Source organism: Diabrotica undecimpunctata, chromosome 1, assembly GCF_040954645.1.
Source record: "Diabrotica undecimpunctata isolate CICGRU chromosome 1, icDiaUnde3, whole genome shotgun sequence".
NCBI lineage: Eukaryota > Metazoa > Arthropoda > Insecta > Coleoptera > Chrysomelidae > Diabrotica > Diabrotica undecimpunctata.
In genome coordinates this window covers 19,353,938-19,375,436 of record NC_092803.1, presented here as the reverse complement: position 1 = coordinate 19,375,436, position 21,499 = coordinate 19,353,938, and the positions used below count along the sequence as shown (strand labels likewise).

The window sequence follows — 21,499 nt, the reverse complement described above, 5'->3', positions numbered from 1 at the left end:
GAAGAAGAAAATTTCTATTGTTATTGTTAGTTTGTTAGACTGGACTGGAGTTTGAATTGAAAAGCTATTGCCAGAAAATTTAATTAATTTATACAATGAATTTAACTAGTGATCTTATTCGTATACAGGGCATTTTGTCAAATTTAATAAAAAACACTGGTGAATTTACAAAAGTAAATTATAGGGGAGGTAATTTCAATTTTTCAATAAAATTACTGTGTATGATTATTCTTATTTAAGTATATATCTGTTTAAACCATATATTTTGCTTTAGGAAATGAAGATGTCATATTAACAGTCATGCTGGAAATTCAGTCGTTTTTAAAAAGCAGAAACTATGTTACAGAAAAAAACATCCCAAATACAATATATGACATGCAGCTACAAGATATTGTCCTCTTTCTTGCACTTAACACATCATACAAGCATTCTTTAAATATGGAGGAATATTCACACCTCATCAACATCACACCCCCTCTATCAAAGTGTCTCTTTGCGAATGTTGTATATGGGCTCGATCTTTGTAAGTACTATTGTACAGTTATTGAAAAGCTGCCAATAAAACATAGTGTGGAACTCCTGGATGAAGTATCGCAGTGTTTGAAGAAGTCTACTCCAGATATACATCTAAAATATGCCAACATGTTCCTTACAGCTACTGCAAATAAAATATCCAGCACTACTTATTCCAGCGAGGTAAGTTTCACTATAATAATACTATGAAAAAACTTATATGTAGGCAATCACCATTCACAGTTTCATAATCTGTCATAATCAGATATAAGCGATAAAATATAATGTTGTATATAAAAGAAGAATCTAAATGTTTTTAGGTAGAAGATGATGTTAGCAACTTATGTGAAGTAACTAATCTAATATTAATGAATCTATCTGGTATGTATACCAACCAAATAAAAGACTGGAAAAAAGTTAAAATCTATAACCACATGGGACACTGTCTGTTAGCTTTCTTTCAATTGTTATTAAGATGTGATGAAAATTTAACACTGCTAAGACAGTTTTTGGAAAATGTGATGAGGTTTTGTACCTTTATTATTAAGAATGTCACTGTCGATGTCTTTATTTCTTGGGCAGAGGTAAGAAGTGATTATATATTCAGAAAAAAATTATGATGGATATTACAAAATTAGTGTGATATCTAACAAAGATACTACAATATGTTTTCACTTAATAGACAAAGATCACAATCATATTTTCCCTAGTCTACCCCTCCATATTGTGCATGAATGCCCATTATAGCATTAAACCTAATGATAAAACTGATTGCTTTTGATTCAATTATACTTTTTCAAGTAAAATCTCTCATTTTTTTTGGAGGTACCTAGATCTGACAATCAAAATTCAATATGCTATGCAAAATGTATTAGCCATTATTCATCAATTTGAAGAGTTTGGTTGTACCAATATTACTGTAGATGTAAAAACTGCTGCCCATCAGATCAACTTTGTTAAAAGAAAATTATAGAATGAGAAATTAAAGAAACTTATGTCTGTGCATTGGCTGAAGCAGATGCCATGTTCAAGCAGACAAATTGCTAATGGAGTTGACTTAAATGAAAAAACAGTGAGGAATATTTTAAAAAGAAATAACTACCATTGTTGCAGACCACTCAAGAAATGTACTCATGATCATTTTAAATGGACGGAATTCTGTTAAATTGTGATGGAGAAATCTAATAAAAATACAGTAAAACCTCCCTTAACCGAAATATCGTTTAACTGAAACGGCTGACAGTTTCAATAATTTTGTCAATAAAAAGTAAATGTTTGTCACAAAACGTAAACAATTCCGATAATTTCACTCACCAATTGATGTCTATGTGTGTTGGGAAATCACAAAAACCAAGAGCTCTAAAAGATATTTCCGAAAAGGCATTTTAAGGTATAGAAGCCAAAAAAGTCCAGGATGTCGACCACTTTATTTTTAGAATGGTTTGAAAATGAATTCGTCTCGAGTGTAAAATCCTTTTTAAAATCAAAAAACCTTCTCTTCAAAGCATTGTTGCTTGTCGACAATGCGCCCTCGCCCTCAAAATCTACAAAATGGTGACAATTGTCAGATTTGTGCCACCGAATGTCACAAGCTTAATCCAGCTGTTAGACCAGGGAGTCACAGAGACATTATAGAGAAGCATTCTTAAGACATCTGTTATTACAGGAGACGAATTAATCCAAAAGTGTTCCCGAAATTCTCAAATCTTTAACAATAAAACATTTTTATTGGTGAGCTGAGTCGTGGGCCAAGATCAAATCTTCAACTTTGGAAAAATGCTAGAACAAACTTTTTGATAAGATTTTGATTGACGATCCTTAAGAAGAAAATGGTAAGAAAACGACAGAAGAAATTAAACCTTTCATTAAAAATTTGACGGGACATGACGAAATTAACTAAGAAGAGATACGTGACTGGTTAGCAGCTCATGACTCAGAACGTGAATTCATCGACCAGGACATCATTGATATGGTTCTTTATCAAGATAACCTAAGCATATCAGATGACGAAGATGACGACCCAAGAGGCAACAGGTAGGACAAGACCGTCAACGAGATTTTCAATGCTTTAGAGAAAAGAATTTTATACAGTAGGCCTAATTAGTTAGGGACAGCAGATTTCTTTAAAAAAGCATGTTAAACCTGTTCATTTTCCTTAATTTTATTATTTTATTTTGGATTTACTTATTAGAAAACATTACGAAATCAACTCATAGTATTTTTTAATACCAATACTTTGATCAAGAATATTATAAAAAACAATGTTATTTTTAACCGAACTTCTTGTTATCTCGCGTATATAACACACACTTTCTTCGCCTATAGTGATTTTTAGTGTTTCAGGGCAAATTATTAGCAAAGTTGGCTTTCGTCAAGTCTAATGAATCTTGTCACTCAATTTGTTCCATTTTTCCCTAAAAATTTAGCAGATATATAATTTTATGGTCTAAGCATGTGTATTTATCCATGAAAGTATTGAAATATTGCTAATTGATTATGTTTTTGATCCTTTTTAGACAGATGTGGATGACGAAAACCTACAAATGCTAATCTCTAATAAGGGTTATTTAGTTCTTGAAAGATACCAGAAGCTGTCTGAGTCTAAAGATCTTGTAGCTGTTCTGGGATCCTTGGCAAAGAAGCCAAAATCAATAACAGAGCAAATTCACGAAGCTGATATCGGAAAGATGATCAATAAAATCAATAAAATGGACAGGGATCAGATAAATTGGTTCAAGGCTTTGATCAGGACTCAGATTTTTGAAAATGAGGAATCTGCAAAATGTGTCAAGTGAGTTTTTTAAACAGAAAATACACAGTTTACAAATCATAATTAAAAGAAATTTATAATGCAGTCCATTGTTCCTCTATTTTTTTCAAAGCATTTTTTAACAATATTTTCACATAAATATTCAATCTTCTTTTTTAAATTTGATAAAAACATATTAATGTGGTATCTAATAGCATAAATTTGTGTTGCTATTTTAGAAAATGGCACCATTTATGTGATAAAGAAGATGTATCCCAGCTCCTGAACTGGTGTGTCCAAAAGAAGACCCCACAGTCGGTAGAACTTACAGTAAAATGCTTGTCTACGTTGGACCTGGAAAAACTAACTGCTGTGGCGACTACATATTTCTACAAGAACAAATTCATCAAATTGCAATCTTCAGATGTAGCCAAAACTCTGAGATCGCTGTTGAACAAAGCCAAAGAAGACAGTGATGTGGAAAATGATCTGGCCAAAGAAATTTTAATACTCTTTATGCAGCAGCCTGTAATTGTGTTGCCCTTTTTATACGAAGAATGCATCAAGAACAGCTTTTACACCAATGTTTTGAAGAAGACTTTTGAGGTTTTGAAAGATATTATCAAGATTGATAATATCGGAGTGACAACTTTGCTTGCCGTGTTTGATAGCCAGCCTCCAAATGAGCACACCATTAATAACTGTATACAATTGTTTAAACAACTTATGGAGATAGGAATTTTTAACAATGATGTAGTCCTGACGATTTTAGGTTCAATGTTAAAGAAGCATCACGAGGAAGGAAGGTTGGAAGTGGTAGATTTGGTGCTGCAAATGTTTTTGGTACGTACTATTAGACAAAAGAACTTATTTTATTTTTTTTTTTCTATAAAATTATACACATATCAAAAATGTCACCACTATTGTTCCACTTTTTTTAATAAAAAATTTTTTGTTAGTACATACTGAACTGGGTTTATTAGTCTAATTTATTAACTTTATTTATTATAAAATATTCTAACACTTAGTCTATTTAAAGTCTTTATTTGTACAATATAACTAATTTATTTCACAGTATAATTATATAATTTATTTACATTATTACATTTATAACGCGCGTATTACAATACGCGCGTCACATTTCAAAAACTCGACGCGATATTATTTTCCGACTGCCTCACATAATGAAAGTTCCGCTATATATATCAAACAGTCGTTGGTCGGGAATCCCTTCGAAGCCCACGGATATTGACCTGTGTTGACCCTTGAATTGTCCCGAATAAAAGGGAACACCAGACCGGTGTCTAGCGGGTTGGAGAATATACTAGAACAAAAGTGAGAATAACAAAATGTTTACAGGTTAAATATGTAGATCTCCAAATCTACACCTACCTCTACAAATCAAGGTATGCAATGAAAATTAATCTGTCAATTGCACTGTTTTATTAAGGGGAAATTGACAGCGCCTCAAATTTGAACTATTAATTGCTTCAAGTTGTAAATAAAAAGTGCTTCTAATTTTAAAAATAGTCTTTTTTGCCAAAAATTTTACTAAACCAAGATTATTAAATGCGAAGATAGTCATGGGGCGTCGACATTTAACACATGTTTAAATGGGAAGTGCTGTGAATATGATTGAGTCTGGTCTTGAACAAGCTGATATTGTACGTCATTTTGACGTGTCTTGGCGATAAAGGCAAAGAGAATGATGATGACAATGACTTTTTAAAAGAAAATATTCTATCCAATCTCACTCTTAGGTATTTCGATTCAAAGCATGTTAAGTTTCCTTATTGCATGCTTATTCTTAAGATCATATGATCAGACTTGGGCCTTTGTGGGGCTCCAGAGAATGTTTGACATAATATTCGTCCAGGTATTTCAAATGTCAGTGAGTTTCATCTCTACTCTTCAAAACTTCTTTTACGTAAACTTGTAAGCTGTAAACTTTTAGTTACTATAATTAATATATACTTCGAATCAAGAGAGGATTAAAACAAAAATATATCACATGTCAAGAAAGTACTTTACACGGTAGATCTGTTAAATTGACCATATATATATATATGTTTTAGGGCGATTATTTATCCCTTCCAATAATGGAAGATACTAAAGAACTGCTAAAACTTATATTGACCATTATGAATAAAAATCGATGTACTTTTTTGACATTCGACAGTCTGAAGATGGAAATTGTTAGACATACAGTGGATATTTGTTGTGACGTGTTTAAACCTGGCTATAATTATGAAGGTAAGTTTTATGTAACACACGTTATAAGCACTATAAATTTCCTAGATTATTTTATTATTAAAGTACCAAAAACTAGTTATTAAAGGTATGTATCCGCTGGTGATCTCGTGTAGGGCACCTCCCCATGTGGAGGATAGGGGAATGCCTCCAAATATGGGTGGGAAATCATCACACTAATTTTTCCCAAGTAAATCATTATGGCAAGTCAAATTAGAAACATAGTCCCCAGTCCCCGGTAGACCTTCAGTGGTCAGGGGATACTAAGAACCCCCGGGAGAAAAATAAGAATTGCCACATGGAAAGTAAAAACACTGTATAGATCAGGAAAACTATCGAATTTCGAGGCAAAAATGAGTGAGAATGAAGTGGGCTATACTGGGAATGAGTAGGGTAAGTATTAAGAAAAAACTGGAATCATTCGAGCTGTGGGTGTATAGTAGAATTCTGAAAATATCGTGGACAGAACACATCACAAACAAAGAGGTTCTGAGAAGGATCAATAAAGAAATAGAAGTTTTAAATATAATTGTTTATTGTTGTAGTGGACTGTATTCATTGAAATTAATTAATAGTCTAAAATACTGCATTTATTTATGAATTTGCACAAAAATATGAAAACAATAACAAATAGTTCTATGCTTCTCAACGGCTGGTGATGGAATGTGCTTCTGTCATCTGTCGTCTGTACCGACTAGCTGGCTGGCTGGGCAGCAGTGGCGGACCGTTCAAATACAAAATGGGTTGTCGTCGACATACTCCCGGCCTTGAAAGATCCTGAATCTTTCAATTTAATGGAAGGAGAGGACATATTTTGGAGAATGACCTCGTGATGATACCTTCTTGAGTCTTTATTTTTGCAACTCTAGCGGTATTCTGCGATCCGTCATGTATGTGAGTTATTCTGCCTAGTTTCCACTTTGCTGGTGGCAGACAGTCATCTTTGATAAGGACTAAAGTTCCTTCTACTAATTCTCCCTTGGATATTTGCCACTTAGAACGTCTCTGTAGCTCGACGACGTATTCGGAAGACCATCTCTTCCAGAAACTTTGGAAAATTTGTTGGATGCGTTGAAATCTATTGAGTCGTTGTGGAATCTCTTGGAGTAGATCTGGTTCTGGAGCTAGCGTTGGCATTCTACCGATGAGGAAATGAGCGGGACAGAGTGGTGTTAAATCATTAGGATCAGGACTAATAGGACACAAAGGTCTGGAGTTGAGTACTGCTTCTATTTGTGATAGTATTGTTGCAAACTCCTCAAATGTAAGATTTGTATTTTTAAGTGAACGTTTTAAGTGAAATTTACAAGATTTTACTCCGGATTCCCAGAGTCCCCCGAAATGTGGAGAATATGGCGGAATTAAATGCCATTCAATACCCTCATGTGTACATGAATCTTGTATGTGCGCATTGTTAATTTTTAAAAATCCTTTAAGTTCAGACATGGCACCTACGAAGTTTCTACCATTATCTGAGTACAATTTGGCTGGCTTTCCTCTACGAGCGATAAAGCGGCGCAAGGCAAGCATGAATGTTTGAGTGCTCAAATCGGTTACGAGCTCAAGATGAATCGCCTTTGTAGCAAAACATATGAATAATGAAATATAGCATTTATTTAATTTGGCACCTCTGCCCTTATTTTTATACAAAAACGGACCGGCGTAGTCAATACCAGTGATGGCAAAGGGAAATGTGCATAGTAATCGGTCACGTGGTAAATCACCCATGATTGGTTGTATAGGTTTAGGATTAAATCGTAAACAAGTAGTACATTGTTTAACAGTCAACCTAGATAGGTTTCTGCCTGATATAGGCCAATATGTCTCCCGAATAGTAGATAGAAGCAGCTGAGGGCCTGCATGATATAGACGCAGGTGTTCATGACGGAAAAATAATATCGTGAAATGATGTTTTGAATCCAAGACAATGGGATGTTTTTTGTCATATAGAAAATCCGAGTTAGCCAAGCGACCACCAACACGTATTAAACCATCCTGGTCAATAAATGGATTTAAAGAGAAGAGCTTGCTGTTGGAACTAACGCTTTTTTGTTTTGACAGCTGATCATACTCTTCGCGAAAAGAGTGTAGTTGTATGATCTTCAATAAATAACGACGAGCGTCATTAATATTGGTTAATGTTAGAGAGCCACACTCTCTAAGAATTTTGGGTGTTAATAAATTATTTTTAAATCTAAGGATGTATGCAAATGCGCGCAGTAAACGCGAATATTGTGAAAAGGCCTTGAATGGAAACCATTGTTCTTGCTGAGAATAGGAAACAAAATTGAGAATAGTTTGAGATTTTATTTCGGGTAGAATGTCTACCTTTGGATTTAAAAGGGGCCAAAATTCTTCCCTTAAAGACAACCATGACGGACCGTCCCACCATAGTGAAGAATTTAGTATTTGAGAAGGAGATAATCCCCTTGATAGATGGTCTGCAGGATTATCTTGTGTGGGTACATACTTCCATGTATAGGACTTTGTTAAGACCTGAATTTCGGAGACTCTGTTAGCTACGAAGGTTTGAAGATTGTTAGGAGAAGTATTGATCCAAGCAAGGGTTATTGTGGAATCTGACCATAAATAACATTTATTGAGGTCTATATTAATGGATTCAATTACCTTAGTTAAAAGACGTGAAAGTAATACAGCTGCGCAAAGCTCTATGCGTGGAATGCTTAGAGTTTTGATAGGGGCAACCTTTGATTTAGCACATAGAATTTTAACCGAGATATTTCCCTTGTCATCAGTACTTCTTAAATAGATACAAGCACCGTAGGCTTGTTGTGAAGATGCGTCAAACACGACACGAAGTTTTGTTGTAAGACTATCCTCCTTTAGGACACCATGATGTGGCATGTAGTAGTCGACAGTAGAGTTTTCAGAGATATCTGCTAACGACATGTGGTTTAGCTCCTGATATTCGCGCATGAATTGTATATATTGTTCGCGAAGAGGATTGTTTTGTGCTAATCTTTTTTCTAGATGATGAAATCTTCTTTCAGCTTGTATCCTTGAATCACCCAACACATGCGGATATTGTTTTAATGGCATCATAACTATGAATCTACCATTTGGATCACGTGTAGTAGTTTTTTGAAAATTGTCCTCGCACAATTGCTCTTTTTCAGATAGATGAGGAATATTTGGCAATTCCTCTACTTCCCAAAATTGCTGAAGAAGTTTAGTTAGTTCCAGATTTGTGCTAAGATTGCAAGATATTGTATTGTGGGGAACCGATCCCAGCGGGCCAGAAATTATCCACCCAAATATTGTTTCTGTTAAAATAGGACCTTGATCTAAAGATATGCGACCTTTACAAATCAAATGCCAAAAAATATCTGCGCCGATAAGAATGTCAATAGATCCAGCATTGCCAAAATTAGGATCTGCTAACCGAATTGTATTAGGAATGTTTATAGCGCTTACATCAATGTTTGTATTAGGAAGAATATTTGTTATTTTTGGCAATACAAAATAGTTGATTATTTTTACAAATTTATTATTAGATGCGCAAATCTCTAACTGACATTGACCTGTAATAGTTGATAGTTTGTTGCCTATGCCCAAAAGATTTAAGCTGACATCTTGTGGTTTGATTCCTAGTTTGTTACACATGTTTGTTGTGATAAATGAAGATTGAGACCCGCAATCCAATAGTGCACGAGCCCTTTGCATTTTACCATTCATATCTTTAACACTTAAGATTGCTGTTGAGAGAAAAACATAGCCTGTATCAGAACAAGAAAGCATGCTGTTACCACAAAATGTATTGTTACTTGTTCCTGGATTTATTGGCTCACTTGTACTTTGTGATGGATTTGTATTAATACTGCTATTGGATATATTCGAATTTCTATTGAACGTGCCCGAATTATTTTGGCTTATAATGATGCTCCTATCATTTGTATTATTGTGTAAAAGTGAGTTGTGACGTGCTTTGCACTTGCGACATGGCCCGAGTTTGCACTGTTTATTGGAGTGACCCGATCGCAAGCAGTTTGTACACAATGATTTTGATCTAATAAAATTCCACCTTTCGTTTATTGGATAATTTAAAAATGTTTCGCAAGTGTAAATGCTATGGTCGCCTTGACAAGAGACGCATGTATAGTTTGTTTTTGTTGCTAAGAATCCCCTAGTCGTCCTGTTCTCCTTACTTTTATTTTTTGTTTCAATGTTCATTTCAATTGCCTCTAGAAAATCTGCTCTTGATTTTAAAAATCCTTTTAGATCGGATAAAGTTGGTAGTTCCGTTTGAGTAGCAATATGCTTTTCCCATTCCCTAATAGTAGTTTCGTCTAGTTTTGATGTTATAATGAATATAAGTAAGGCATCCCATTGTTCACACGGCTGATTTAATTGTTGAAGTGACTTTAAATGTTTTGAAAAATCATCTACTAATTTACGAAATTTTACAAAAGATTCTTTGTGAATAGATTCCAATGAAAATAAAGCTTTAATATGATTGTGTATTAAGAGTTTTTTATTATTGTATCGATCACATACAGAGTCCCATGCCAAATTGTACCCGTTTGCGGAAAATTCGATAGGTTTTATTACTGCGGCGGCATTTCCTTGTAATGATGCCCGAAGATAATGATACTTCTGAATATTTGTAATACTATCATTTGTATGAATGAGTGACTCAAAAGTGTCTCGAAATTCTAGCCAAAATTCGTATGTGCCGTCGAACTTTGGAATTTGTATTGTTGGCAGTTTTACACCTTGTAAACGATAAGCCCCGTCAGAAATAGAAGTGTTATGCTCGCTTGTCACCGACTTTTTATCATCAATATCCGAAATGAATTTATTTAACAATGCTTTGGCATTAGCCGATAGTGAATAAAAATTGTTTTCAAGTTCTTCCCTTATCACAAAGTGTGGTTCGGGATCGTCTGCCAATTCTTCTATTTCTGATTGGATAATTTTAATTTCTAAAAATGTATTTTCTAGTTTATTTATTCTGTCGCTTAGTTCGATTTTTTCAACATCATGTAATTCTAATTTGCATTTAATAGACTCTAGAAATTTGGAGAAAATTGTAAATGAAGCCTTATGACCAGCTCGTTTTCTAATTAATCTTTTTAAGTGTTCGTCCGACATTGTTTATTAATCAAATAGATTCGAATTGAATTTAAATAGATATATAGATTGTAAATAGTTTTATGCAACTTACACAAACAAAAACAGTATAAATAGGTATAGGAATCAGATGGGAACTCACCGGTATTTTTTGCTGTATATTGTTCGGCAATCCCACGTGTTCTTTCACTTGACCGTTAACTGTGAATCACTTTTAGCACTGATTTTATCACAAATATCGGGTCGAATGGACCAATGTTTATTGTTGTAGTGGACTGTATTCATTGAAATTAATTAATAGTCTAAAATACTGCATTTATTTATGAATTTGCACAAAAATATGAAAACAATAACAAATAGTTCTATGCTTCTCAACGGCTGGTGATGGAATGTGCTTCTGTCATCTGTCGTCTGTACCGACTAGCTGGCTGGCTGGGCAGCAGTGGCGGACCGTTCAAATACAAAATGGGTTGTCGTCGACAATAATTAAAACAAGAAAATTGGAATATCTCGGACATATTACACGTGGAGAGAAGTACACCTTGCTCCAACTGATTATGCAGGGAAAGATCCAAGGAAAGAGAAGCATAGGGAGGCGTAGAATGTCATGGCTGCGCAATCTGAGAGAGTGGTACGGATGTACATCAAATGAACTTTTCAGAGCAGCCGTCTCAAAAGTCCGAATAGCTATGATAATTGCCGACCTCCGGAGATGGCACTTGGAGAAGAAGAAGGGAATGAGTGAAGTGAGGTGGGCAGGACAAGGCAATATCATGACAAATAACAGGAATGTACTCTACTATTCAGAAATCTGTATGGGGTTGGACTGCTGTTCAAAGCTGAAATGGACCAAAATGTTAAAAGCTTCCTACCAGTTGGGGCCCGAGTAGTGCTGATTCAATTAAACGGACAATCGTTTGACGTTAGCCTCATGCATATATACGCATCCATAACATTGGAATACACGATTAACAATGGTGTCTACATATTTTTGGAAGACTAGAACGCGAAAGTCGGGAGACGAAAAGGTGAATAGTCTGGTGGGCCTACACGGACCGGGAATCAATAAACAGAAACAACAGAGGCACGAGGTTTGTTGAGTTTTGTCGAGAAAACAATCTTGTTGGTGGAAAGGGTAAACTTTGTTGCCAAACTATCCACATTTAAGAGAGGCGTATTTGAATACTGATCGCATCAAAATATTTATCAAGGACCATTGAAGCAATCAAACACTTAAGAGGTATTTTCCTTCGATTTATTTACACAATGGACTTCAGGGCTGGTTCAAACATTGACAATTATCGCAATTCTGATAGTTACATAAAGAGTTATACAAATATTAGCTTTACAGTGAGTGCGGGGAGGCAGTAACAGATATACACAAAATGATAGAATTAAGAGAGACCAACTTTATACGTTTTAACACAAAACACCGGTTCCCGTCACCGCGCATACGTGGCTGACGCACTTTTCGACAACACACCCGGTCTTCACTTGCCGAGAGGCAAATTAGCACTGTGACTGTCCTAAGTTATACGAGGGGAGGAGGGGGTCCCTGATGTAGGGAGTCAGTCGCACACACGTTAACACGATAGCTGACGACCTGAGCGTACAATTTGATAAAATAACTATACTACGATTACAATATTATACAGGTTGTTTTTACAACACTTGTTATTACCAATACTTAGTTTAAGCTGCCTAAACGACGTCTATACATCTGGAGGTCTCCCCAAAGATAAAGAAGCTGACGATATAAGAAATAAAATCGATTACATTGCAGTCAAAAGCAGATTCACAAACAGCGCCATAAGTGTAAAAGTCTATCCTGAATGCGACATTAACTCCTACCATAATCCAGTTGTAGTCACATTGAGAATAAAACTAAAGAAAATTCCAAACAGCAGGACCAAAGACAAAATAACAGGGATTCATGCAACACGTGAACAAAGAGAAAAGTGTAGGGAGCATGTAGACGACCATCTGGAGATAAGAGGACAAGCAGATGCACATGAAGTCACAAGAGAACCAGAAAAAGATATCGAAAGCACATGGACAAGTCTCAAAGAATCACTTATAGAAGCAGGATGAGCCAAAATTCCATAAAAAGAAAACCCTGGATGACATGACAAGATTTTTGAAATTAATGGCAGAAAGACGAACAATGACTGTACGAGAGATGCAAAGAGGTAGAACAACTTCACACAAAAATCGAGATCTACATCAAAAAACAAAAGAAGTTGCAGGTCTCTGGAAGCCCAAAAGTGTCTCTATAATGGAAGACGAACATAACGAAATGTTAATAGAGCCTGAAAAGCAAAAGCAAATTTGTGAAAGATACCTCCTTGGATTATTTGCAGACAACCGACCAGATGACAGTCAACCAATAAAAAAAGGAGACAATCTCCCCATATTGACAGCAGGAGGTTGTATGCGCTATAAAAGAATAAAAGTGCAACAAAACTCCTAGAGAAGATTCTGTAGTAGCAGAACACTTCAAATACCTCAGCTAAAGAGCAGTTAATAAATTAACGTACTTCTTTAATGACATATATGAAACAGGAACACTATCACAGGATTGACTAACTTCACATTCATAACTGTCCCCAGAAAAACTAAGGCAAGAAAATTTGAGGACCATAGAACGATAAACCTGATGAGTTACGCTGCAAAAATCTGTATGTGGATCATTCACAACGACGCATATCTTAGTCGATCCCAGTATGGTTTTAGAAAGCAAACAGGTACTAGGGAAGCAATTATGTGGTTAACGCTGTTAGCGGAAAGATATTTGGAAGTGCAAAAAAACTACGTTTACTTTGTTGATTACCGGAAGGCATTCGACTGTGTAAAGCAGGACAAAATTATTCAAATATTAGAAAAGATCGATGGACATAATTATTATCCGCAGTAAGTATATATTGGGATCATAATGGGTGCTTTCGTACTGCAAATGGCAACACCAACTATGTCAGCATAAAACGAGGAGTACGTCAGGGATGCCTATTGTCTTCCCTTCTTTTGAACGTGTATACGGAAATATATTATTAAGAAATCTCTGGAGGAACGCAAAGAGGGTGTCAAAATCAACGGAATTGTCATCAATAACCTAAGGTACGCAGATGGTAGTATAGTACTTACTGAATCGGAAAAACATCTACATATACTAATGAATGTCCTGTGGAAATCGAGTACCAGAATGGAACGAGAGATAAACTCCTCAAAACTCTAGTTTTTGACTTGGTCATTCCATTCTTATTCTGAACATCCGCTCAAATGTTTGTAGAACACAAGAAGTCGATTATATATCTCTGTAGGATTCTGTTAGATTTTGATCTTTTTGCAGTTTGAACATTGGAATCATTATTTATTTCTTCCAATCTTCTGGATACTGCGTTATTTATTATTAACAAGGTAATTTTGCGGAACAGCAAAAGGTTGAACATTAAATGAATGGTATCGATAACAGGAGCTGTATTTTTGTACTTTTTAATATTGTTCTGCAATTCTTTGATACCATATTTCTTTCAAAGACTATCCATTCCAATTTTATTGATATTTTTTACTTGAAGAGAGTAAACTGCTTCATGTCCGTTTGAGTTTATTTATAAATATTATTGTCCACTTCATTAAACATATTTGTTTAATTTTTGTATTTTATTTGTTTAAGAGCTACAATTTCTCTAAGATTCTCTTTTGCGCTTTTTTATTCATTTTTACACAAAGCCATTGCTTTTTGTAGATAAATATAATTAACTGTATTTCTATTTAGTTTAAATTGCAAAAGTACATATTTTTTATTTTTCATTAATATTTCACATTGACATTGACTGACACTTTTTTCTTTTTAGGTATTTAATTTTTTGCTGCTTTGCTTAATTCTGCTATAAATGTTCCATAGCCTTCTATATTATTTTGATTAATACCTTGTTTAATATTTTCAGAATATATTTTTCTTTGCAGTTGACATTACTATAGCCGATGAAGATCATTTTACAAGACATTATAGAACCTTCCTCATATCTGGCAAACAACAGAAACTCTCTGATGATATTTGTGGTGATTTTAAAACGGACCAACCCAATTCCAACCTATATGGGTTATTAAAGGTAAGAATTCTCGATAGGGAACGTTCTTTGATAAAAAATGTTTTTTTTTTTAATAAAAGCTTGAAAGTTGGTTCTAACGTAGTTACTTAGTAATACAGGGTGTTCAATTTTTAACAGTGTTAAGGAGCGCTCCCAGGTATACAAATTCGTTCACTGCTTTGATGACGTCGTTTTCTATAATAAGTGGTCGTAGGATTTGTGGTTGCGTGCCTATTTTCATATACTTCGTTTTATTGGTGTTTATTATTAAACCCATTTTTGTAGCTTATTCTTTTAATGCTACATATGCCTCTCGTACAGAGTTTTGCGTTCTCCCAACAACATTGATATTATCAGCATAGGCAAGGATTGGCACTGATTTATTGTATTCGCTCCGTGCGTGACCATGGTAGGGGTACCTTGAAACGATGCCAGCGTGCGTAGCGGCGAAATATGACAAAATTGGAATCATGGAATCTTTTTACGCATAAATTTTATCAAAAATGTGTGCAAATACATGTTGCGTATTTAATTGTGCTAATAATAGCAAAAATAGTAAGTGTAGTTTTTATAGGTTCCCAAAGATTACATATAAATTAGAGAAAAGAAAAAGATGGATCCGTGCTATTAATATGTAAAAGTAAATATCACATAACCTCATTTTTATGCAATTGAAATAAGAAATATTTAAATAATTTACCTTAAATGGTATTTTATAAGGCTTCAAGCTAACCGCAGAGTGCCTGATGACTTTAGCTTTTATATCATACCTTTTACTATTACTGTTTTTAATTATATGCTCTTTCACGGGAAAAACTTGATTTGCCAGTACTAGATTTTTCCCTTTCTTTTCCGTTTGGGGTTAAAAAGATATATTATGATGAATTTTGAGAAACCCAGTTTTTAATACTACATTTATTTTGTACATAAACTGAAAAAATATAATTAAAAAGTTAATTATTAATAATTGTCAATTTCGCCTGTATTTAACAATGTCAAACATATGTCATATGTTTAACCTGAAAATTGGTAGGTCCAAAACAGTCAGATGAAGGCGGTAGGTGTCGCGTCAGTCACGCACGGAGCGAATATTAAACCAATGGTTGTCATTTTTAACATACGTATTACTTTTTCCATAGCCAGATTGAACAGTATACAGGAGAGAGAGAGAGAGTCTCCCTGGCGCAGCCCGTTATTTGTTTTAAAAGGTTCAGACAGTTCTCCCTGAATTCGTACTCTATATTCAACTTTTTCAAGAGTTCGTTTTGGTATTTATAGTTTATATTATTCATGGTAATTTCCCAACTGATTTGGTATTCCTAGCTCTTTCATTGTTTTGAGCATTTCTCTTCTGTTCCCAGAGTCATAGGCTGCTTTGTAGTTTATAAATATGTGATGAGTATCAATGTCATATTCCAGTGTTTTTTATAAAATTTGTTTCAGGATTGCAATCTGATGAATTGTTGATTTACCACCTATAAAATCAGCCTGGCCTTTTCTTCTATTTTATAATTGCTTCTTCAGTCTCTTTTCTGACTATAGTCAAGTCTACTCCCTCTTTCAGGCCTCCCATACTCTTCACCACTTCGAAACTCCACTTCTTCATATACTTGTTAGCCACAGGGTCCCTGTGGTAAACGTTGTTTTTTTAACTTTAGAAGTTTATATTGACTTCCGATGGGAGCCTCCTCTACTGCTTGTTCCAATTTGTTTATCTTGCTGTATAAAAAAGCTGACAGGCAGAGCATAAAAAATGATAGGGCCAATCGATCTACTTTTTCATCTATAAATGTGGGGAGACCTCAGAAAAGATGGGGAAACGATATGCAAAGAATCGCTGGATCAAAATTGCAATGAAATCGCTCTAAACAGAAAAACATGGAAATAATTGGAAGAGCCTCTATCCAGGAGTGAATAAGTGAATGCTGAAAAGAAAGAGAGAAAGAATATACCAAGATAGAAACGAATGAGAAAGAAATCATAAATATATTTTTTTAGGTTCCTAATTTATTTTCGACACTTAAAAATATGGCTGTTATAATTTTCAGGCTCTTCCGTCAGCAGTGAATAGAGAATGGTTGCAGTTAGTCCAAGAAACGATCGAAGTCATCAGAATTGATAAATGTCTAGAAGTTGTAACAGATGTAATGATTCTATTGGCGCAGTTGACCGAAACACAAGATGTTTCCAACCAATCCATATACTCTGCGTTAAGATATTGTTTACGAAATTACGGCCTTGTGATGCAAGTAAGTAAAATAAGTATTTTTGTTTATAAGGTTCTCCATGACCGTCTTTAATGGACTACCTAAGTCTGACGTCACAATGGGCGTGGGTTTTAAAAACCTTCCCAAACATTTCTAATTTGTCCCGTAAGAAGTTGGAAATATTGTTTTTTTTTTAATTGTTTGAAAAATAAATAAGGACTTTTAGTTATGAAAATTCATTCTGTGCAATTGGTATTATTTGTTGTTCGTGAATTTGTGTAGTAAGAATATCAAAGTATTAGGATATTTACAATAAATGTTCATATTTTAAGGTTATGTTATTGTTTGATTAAAACTTTTAATTATTTTTTACTGTGTTTCAAGGTATTTTATTGTTTTTATCAAGGTTATTTAAAAATAAATCAATAAAACATTAAATTTATTTACGAATTTGAAAAATATTTAAATTAATGTTTTTACTCTTTTCTCGTTGCCCGTGATAAGTAATGTTGCCCTGATCCTGTAAAAGTTGGCTTCTTCTATTCATACAAGTTATCATGGATTCTTCAATCAGCCTTGTTTAGTTGTTATATCAAATATTAACAATGCAATTCTTCTTGTTATATACAAGTCATAATGCTGTTTAAACATTTTTTAGCAAAAATTCCTCAACACAACCATAGAAACAGAATCAGAGGTCAACCGACAGGTGTGCAAACTACTGATTATTCTTAAAGAACCTGTGAAAGAAGAAGAAGGACTATCCTTAGTAAACCTGCTTACTGAGAGATCCCTGAAATCCCTAGTTGAAAATAAAGACTTCCTATGCCATTTAATTTTAATAAAGAACAACAGGTTGGCCCAAGTGTTGGCTCAGAAGATGACTCAATAGTTTTTGAAGTAGTCGACCCAAATGTGAACGCTCTTTGTATGTTGTATGTATGTTTTTTTTTTCAGGTTTTTTATAATTTTTTTTTTTAATAAAATATAAAAACAATTTTTGTTAAAAGAAAAAACATTTTATTTCATTAATACCACTGGTACAAAAATAGATAATTTTTATTCAACATTTTAAAGGTTGCTGTTTGGTGTGAGAGCCAGAACAGTGCGAATGCTGTAACAAAAAAAATTATTAATAGTATTGTTAAAAACATTATGTGCCAAACTTTACGAACCAAATTTGGCCACTGAGGGACATACAAGAAAATGAATAACATATCAAATACATATATAAAAGATTGAGTCAGAGCGGGAGAAACCTAAAACAGGTCATGATCCAAGCAATGCAGTATAAAGTAAACAGTTTAGTTAAAACATCTGCTTAATATTTTTTGCTAAATGTTTATCTTCCTATTTAAAATTATATTACCCTTTTTATGCATAACACAAGTACATATTCTTATATGTATTCATAAAGACATTACTCGTTTTTATTTAGTCACATCAAAAATAAATGTTTAAAGTTACTTCTAAAATGTTTATAATCAATAAATTTCAATTTCAATAAAAGTAGTAGTCATTTCCTTAAGTAATATCTTCATGAATTGTTGTCACCAAAAGGAAATTGGTGTAAATAAGCTGTGCCCTAATCAGCAAGAAGTTAATATTTTTTCAGAACAATTGATACATTTATGTCACATTGTCACTCAATGGCATCATGTTATCTAAATGAAAACATTCCCCCCTGTCTTATGATAAAAAAGGTAGCTATTTATTGATGCCGTTATTAATAAAACAAATAAAATATTTTTGTGAAAGAAGAGTCGACATATTGACAAATAATACTTAGTGATGTTTTTGAATGTTTTGCTATATGATGTCTATGAAGCCCTTAATATGTGAGAAACATGAAAAAACATCAATTAAAGAAGTATTCCAATCATTAGTTGCCACTTAATTCTTACCTTAAACCTTTGTGCATGAGGTGAAAAGCTTCATTGATTTCTTCAAATTTCAAGGAATGTGAAACAAACTCATCTAACTTGAGTTTTTTATTCAAATACTCCTCTACAAGCTTTGGTACACTATCACGGCTCTTCCAGCCTGAAAGGAGAGTAATTAGAACAGACTTATTTTATGTTTTACTTAAAAACTCACCCCCAAAAGCTGTTCCTTTCCAGACACGTCCTGTAACGAGTTGAAAAGGTCTTGTGCTGATTTCTTGTCCTGCACCAGCAACTCCAACAATAGTGGAAACACCCCAACCTTTGTGACAGGATTCTAAAGCAGCTCTCATGGTGTGAACATTACCTACACATTCAAAGGTGTAGTCAAGACCTCCATCTGTCAATTCTACTAGTACTTCAGTAATGGGTTTTTCGTAATCCTTGGGGTTGACAAATTCAGTGAATCCAAAATTTTTTGCTGTAAAAATAATGATGGATTATAATCAGTGACACACAGAAACATATTAGGTCTGTTCTTTTGTTTTCTGGTGAAATACTAATTCTAAAAAGTGTAGAAATGCTACACTAAGTTGTTCCTTTGCAAGGTGTTCAAGGAGAGCAAGGCACTCTGTTCCATTGAAAAGTGTACCAAAAAAAGTGTAACACTAGTGTAGATAAATCTACACCTGCTTCTGAGAGGGTGACTATCTACACTTGTTATACTCGTCTTGCTTATAATCATCCGAGTTTGACAACTGTTTAGCTGTCCGATGTGTTTGTTTGCAAAAACATATCTTTTTCTTTTAGTTTAATTTAAATTTAAAAACATTAAAAAAATTTTAGTAATTTTAAAAACTAAAGTACCTACAAATTTTAATTTAATTTTTTAGTTTGTTCTTTTAAATTGAGTTAATAATTTTATTTCATCACACATTTTAAAAAAAGATACCTAACTAATTATAATAACATTTATTTAAATTAAAGAAGGAAAAACAAAACAAAAAATAAAGATAAACAAGTCATAAAATAACCTGACTTAAACTGCAACTCAAAGGTTAACTAGACTTGAACATTCATTTGTTTTGTGAACATTCACACCATAAAACAAAGGAACAGACCTATTATTATTTAACTAACCTATTTTGAATTTATCTGAGTTCAAATCAACCCCAATGATTCTGGAAGCTCCAGCAGCCTGACATCCTAATCCTACTGCCAATCCAACAGCACCGAGTCCCCAAACTGCACAAGTACTTCCTTTCTCTACTTTGGCAGTGTTTAGAGCAGCACCATAGCCTGTGGGGACTCCACAGCCCAAAAGACAGACTTTGTCCAAGGGTGCAGCGGAATTTATCTGTAAGAGTATAGAAACAATGTAAAATAATTAGTTAAAATATGATTAGAGATATGAGACTAGGCTTAAAACGAACATTTAAAAACAGAAAAAGTTTTCATTGAAAACAGATATAATAACACTAAAAATTAGCAGGTACTTGCCTTTGTTACAGAAATGTCAGCTACAACAGTATATTCACTAAATGTTGAACAACCCATAAAATGATACAGTTCTTTTCCATTACATCTGAATCTAGAGGTACCATCAGGCATTTTGCCCTGTCCTTGAGTTATACGGATCTTCTGACACAAGTTTGTCTTTGGTGTTTTGCAGAATTTACATTCTCCACATTGAGGTACATACAAAGGAATTACATGGTCACCTAGAACATATTCGTAATATGAATTATACTTAAAAGATAATAGTTCAAAGTATCAACTAAAACTCATTTACCTGGTTTTACATTTTTTACACCTTCCCCTACACTCTCAACAATTCCAGAACCTTCATGTCCCAAAACAACTGGAAAAAGGCCTTCTGGATCTTGTCCGCTGAGAGTGTATGCATCTGTGTGGCAGACGGCAGTATATATAACTTTTAATCTTACTTCGTGAGCCTTTGGTGGATCTACTTCAATGGTTTCTATTTTAAGATCTTCTTTGGGACCCCAAGCAACTGCTGCTTTGCATTTGATAACCTGTAAAACATACTGGTATCAGTAATTTCATCCATGAGGTTTATTAAGTTTTACCTGTCCAACTGTGCTCATTGTAGACCGGAAAGTGAAAAATATTCAGTATTCAACTACTCAGTAGGGTTAGTGATATGGTATAAAGAACAGATATTTTTCCAATGGCACAGGTCAAAAGTTAAAAAACCATTACCTTATCAGGTTTAGTAACCTTGAACGTTGCTCTCAAAAATACAATGTATTGTATAATATTAATTTGCAATATGGAATTTTATTTCACCCCACCAGTATGCAATTTGCTATTTAATAATTTGAATAAGTATTAAATTTAAAGTGCACTTTGTTTTTTTTCTCTGTCTAACTTCCGAAGTATTTACTTATTCCTTTCACTCTCGCTGCTGTCAATTGAAGTTAAAGAACCAGTGAGAAGTTAGCTGGTTAAACGTAACAGATCATAAGCGTAGATATCATTGGGTCAGTTGTTATGAAAGGGGGCCATCTCCATTTTGTCGACTTTGCATTTAACATTTAACATACGTAACTGCGTCTAGTACATGTACATTAGTACATACGAAACGTTGTTCGTTCGGTGACGAAACCGCGTCAACTTTTTTATTATTATTCACGTAAGCAGAGTATACTCCTCTAACCAGTTAAAAAACGACCATCTGGAAATAACCCATTTTCA

General features: G+C 34.1%; 2 protein-coding genes across 3 annotated transcripts; one reads left to right on the top strand and one right to left on the bottom strand.

The window, feature by feature from the left end:
* The first annotated feature begins 10 nt into the window (after positions 1–10).
* On the top strand, positions 11–17,916 carry LOC140445826 (uncharacterized). 2 transcript variants are annotated; one of them, XM_072538191.1, is made up of 9 exons: positions 12–189; positions 275–696; positions 834–1,097; positions 3,030–3,304; positions 3,502–4,105; positions 5,338–5,515; positions 14,567–14,712; positions 16,740–16,940; positions 17,557–17,915. In XM_072538191.1, exons 1-9 carry the CDS (start codon positions 96–98, stop codon positions 17,788–17,790), a joined length of 2,418 nt encoding a protein of 805 aa, XP_072394292.1. In that variant the 5' UTR covers positions 12–95; the 3' UTR covers positions 17,791–17,915. The 2 variants fall into 2 exon arrangements, with proteins under 2 accessions (XP_072394301.1, XP_072394292.1); XM_072538200.1 differs by lacking the exon at positions 834–1,097 and having other exon boundaries at positions 11–189; positions 17,557–17,916.
* Positions 17,896–21,196, bottom strand: Fdh (alcohol dehydrogenase class-3 Fdh). The gene is made up of 7 exons (XM_072538226.1): positions 20,872–21,196; positions 20,574–20,817; positions 20,282–20,502; positions 19,922–20,138; positions 18,996–19,262; positions 18,803–18,941; positions 17,896–18,012 (listed from the first exon to the last, which is right to left on the bottom strand). Exons 1-7 carry the CDS (start codon positions 20,887–20,889, stop codon positions 17,970–17,972), a joined length of 1,149 nt encoding a protein of 382 aa, XP_072394327.1. The 5' UTR covers positions 20,890–21,196; the 3' UTR covers positions 17,896–17,969.
* Between the last annotated feature and the right edge of the window lie 303 nt (positions 21,197–21,499).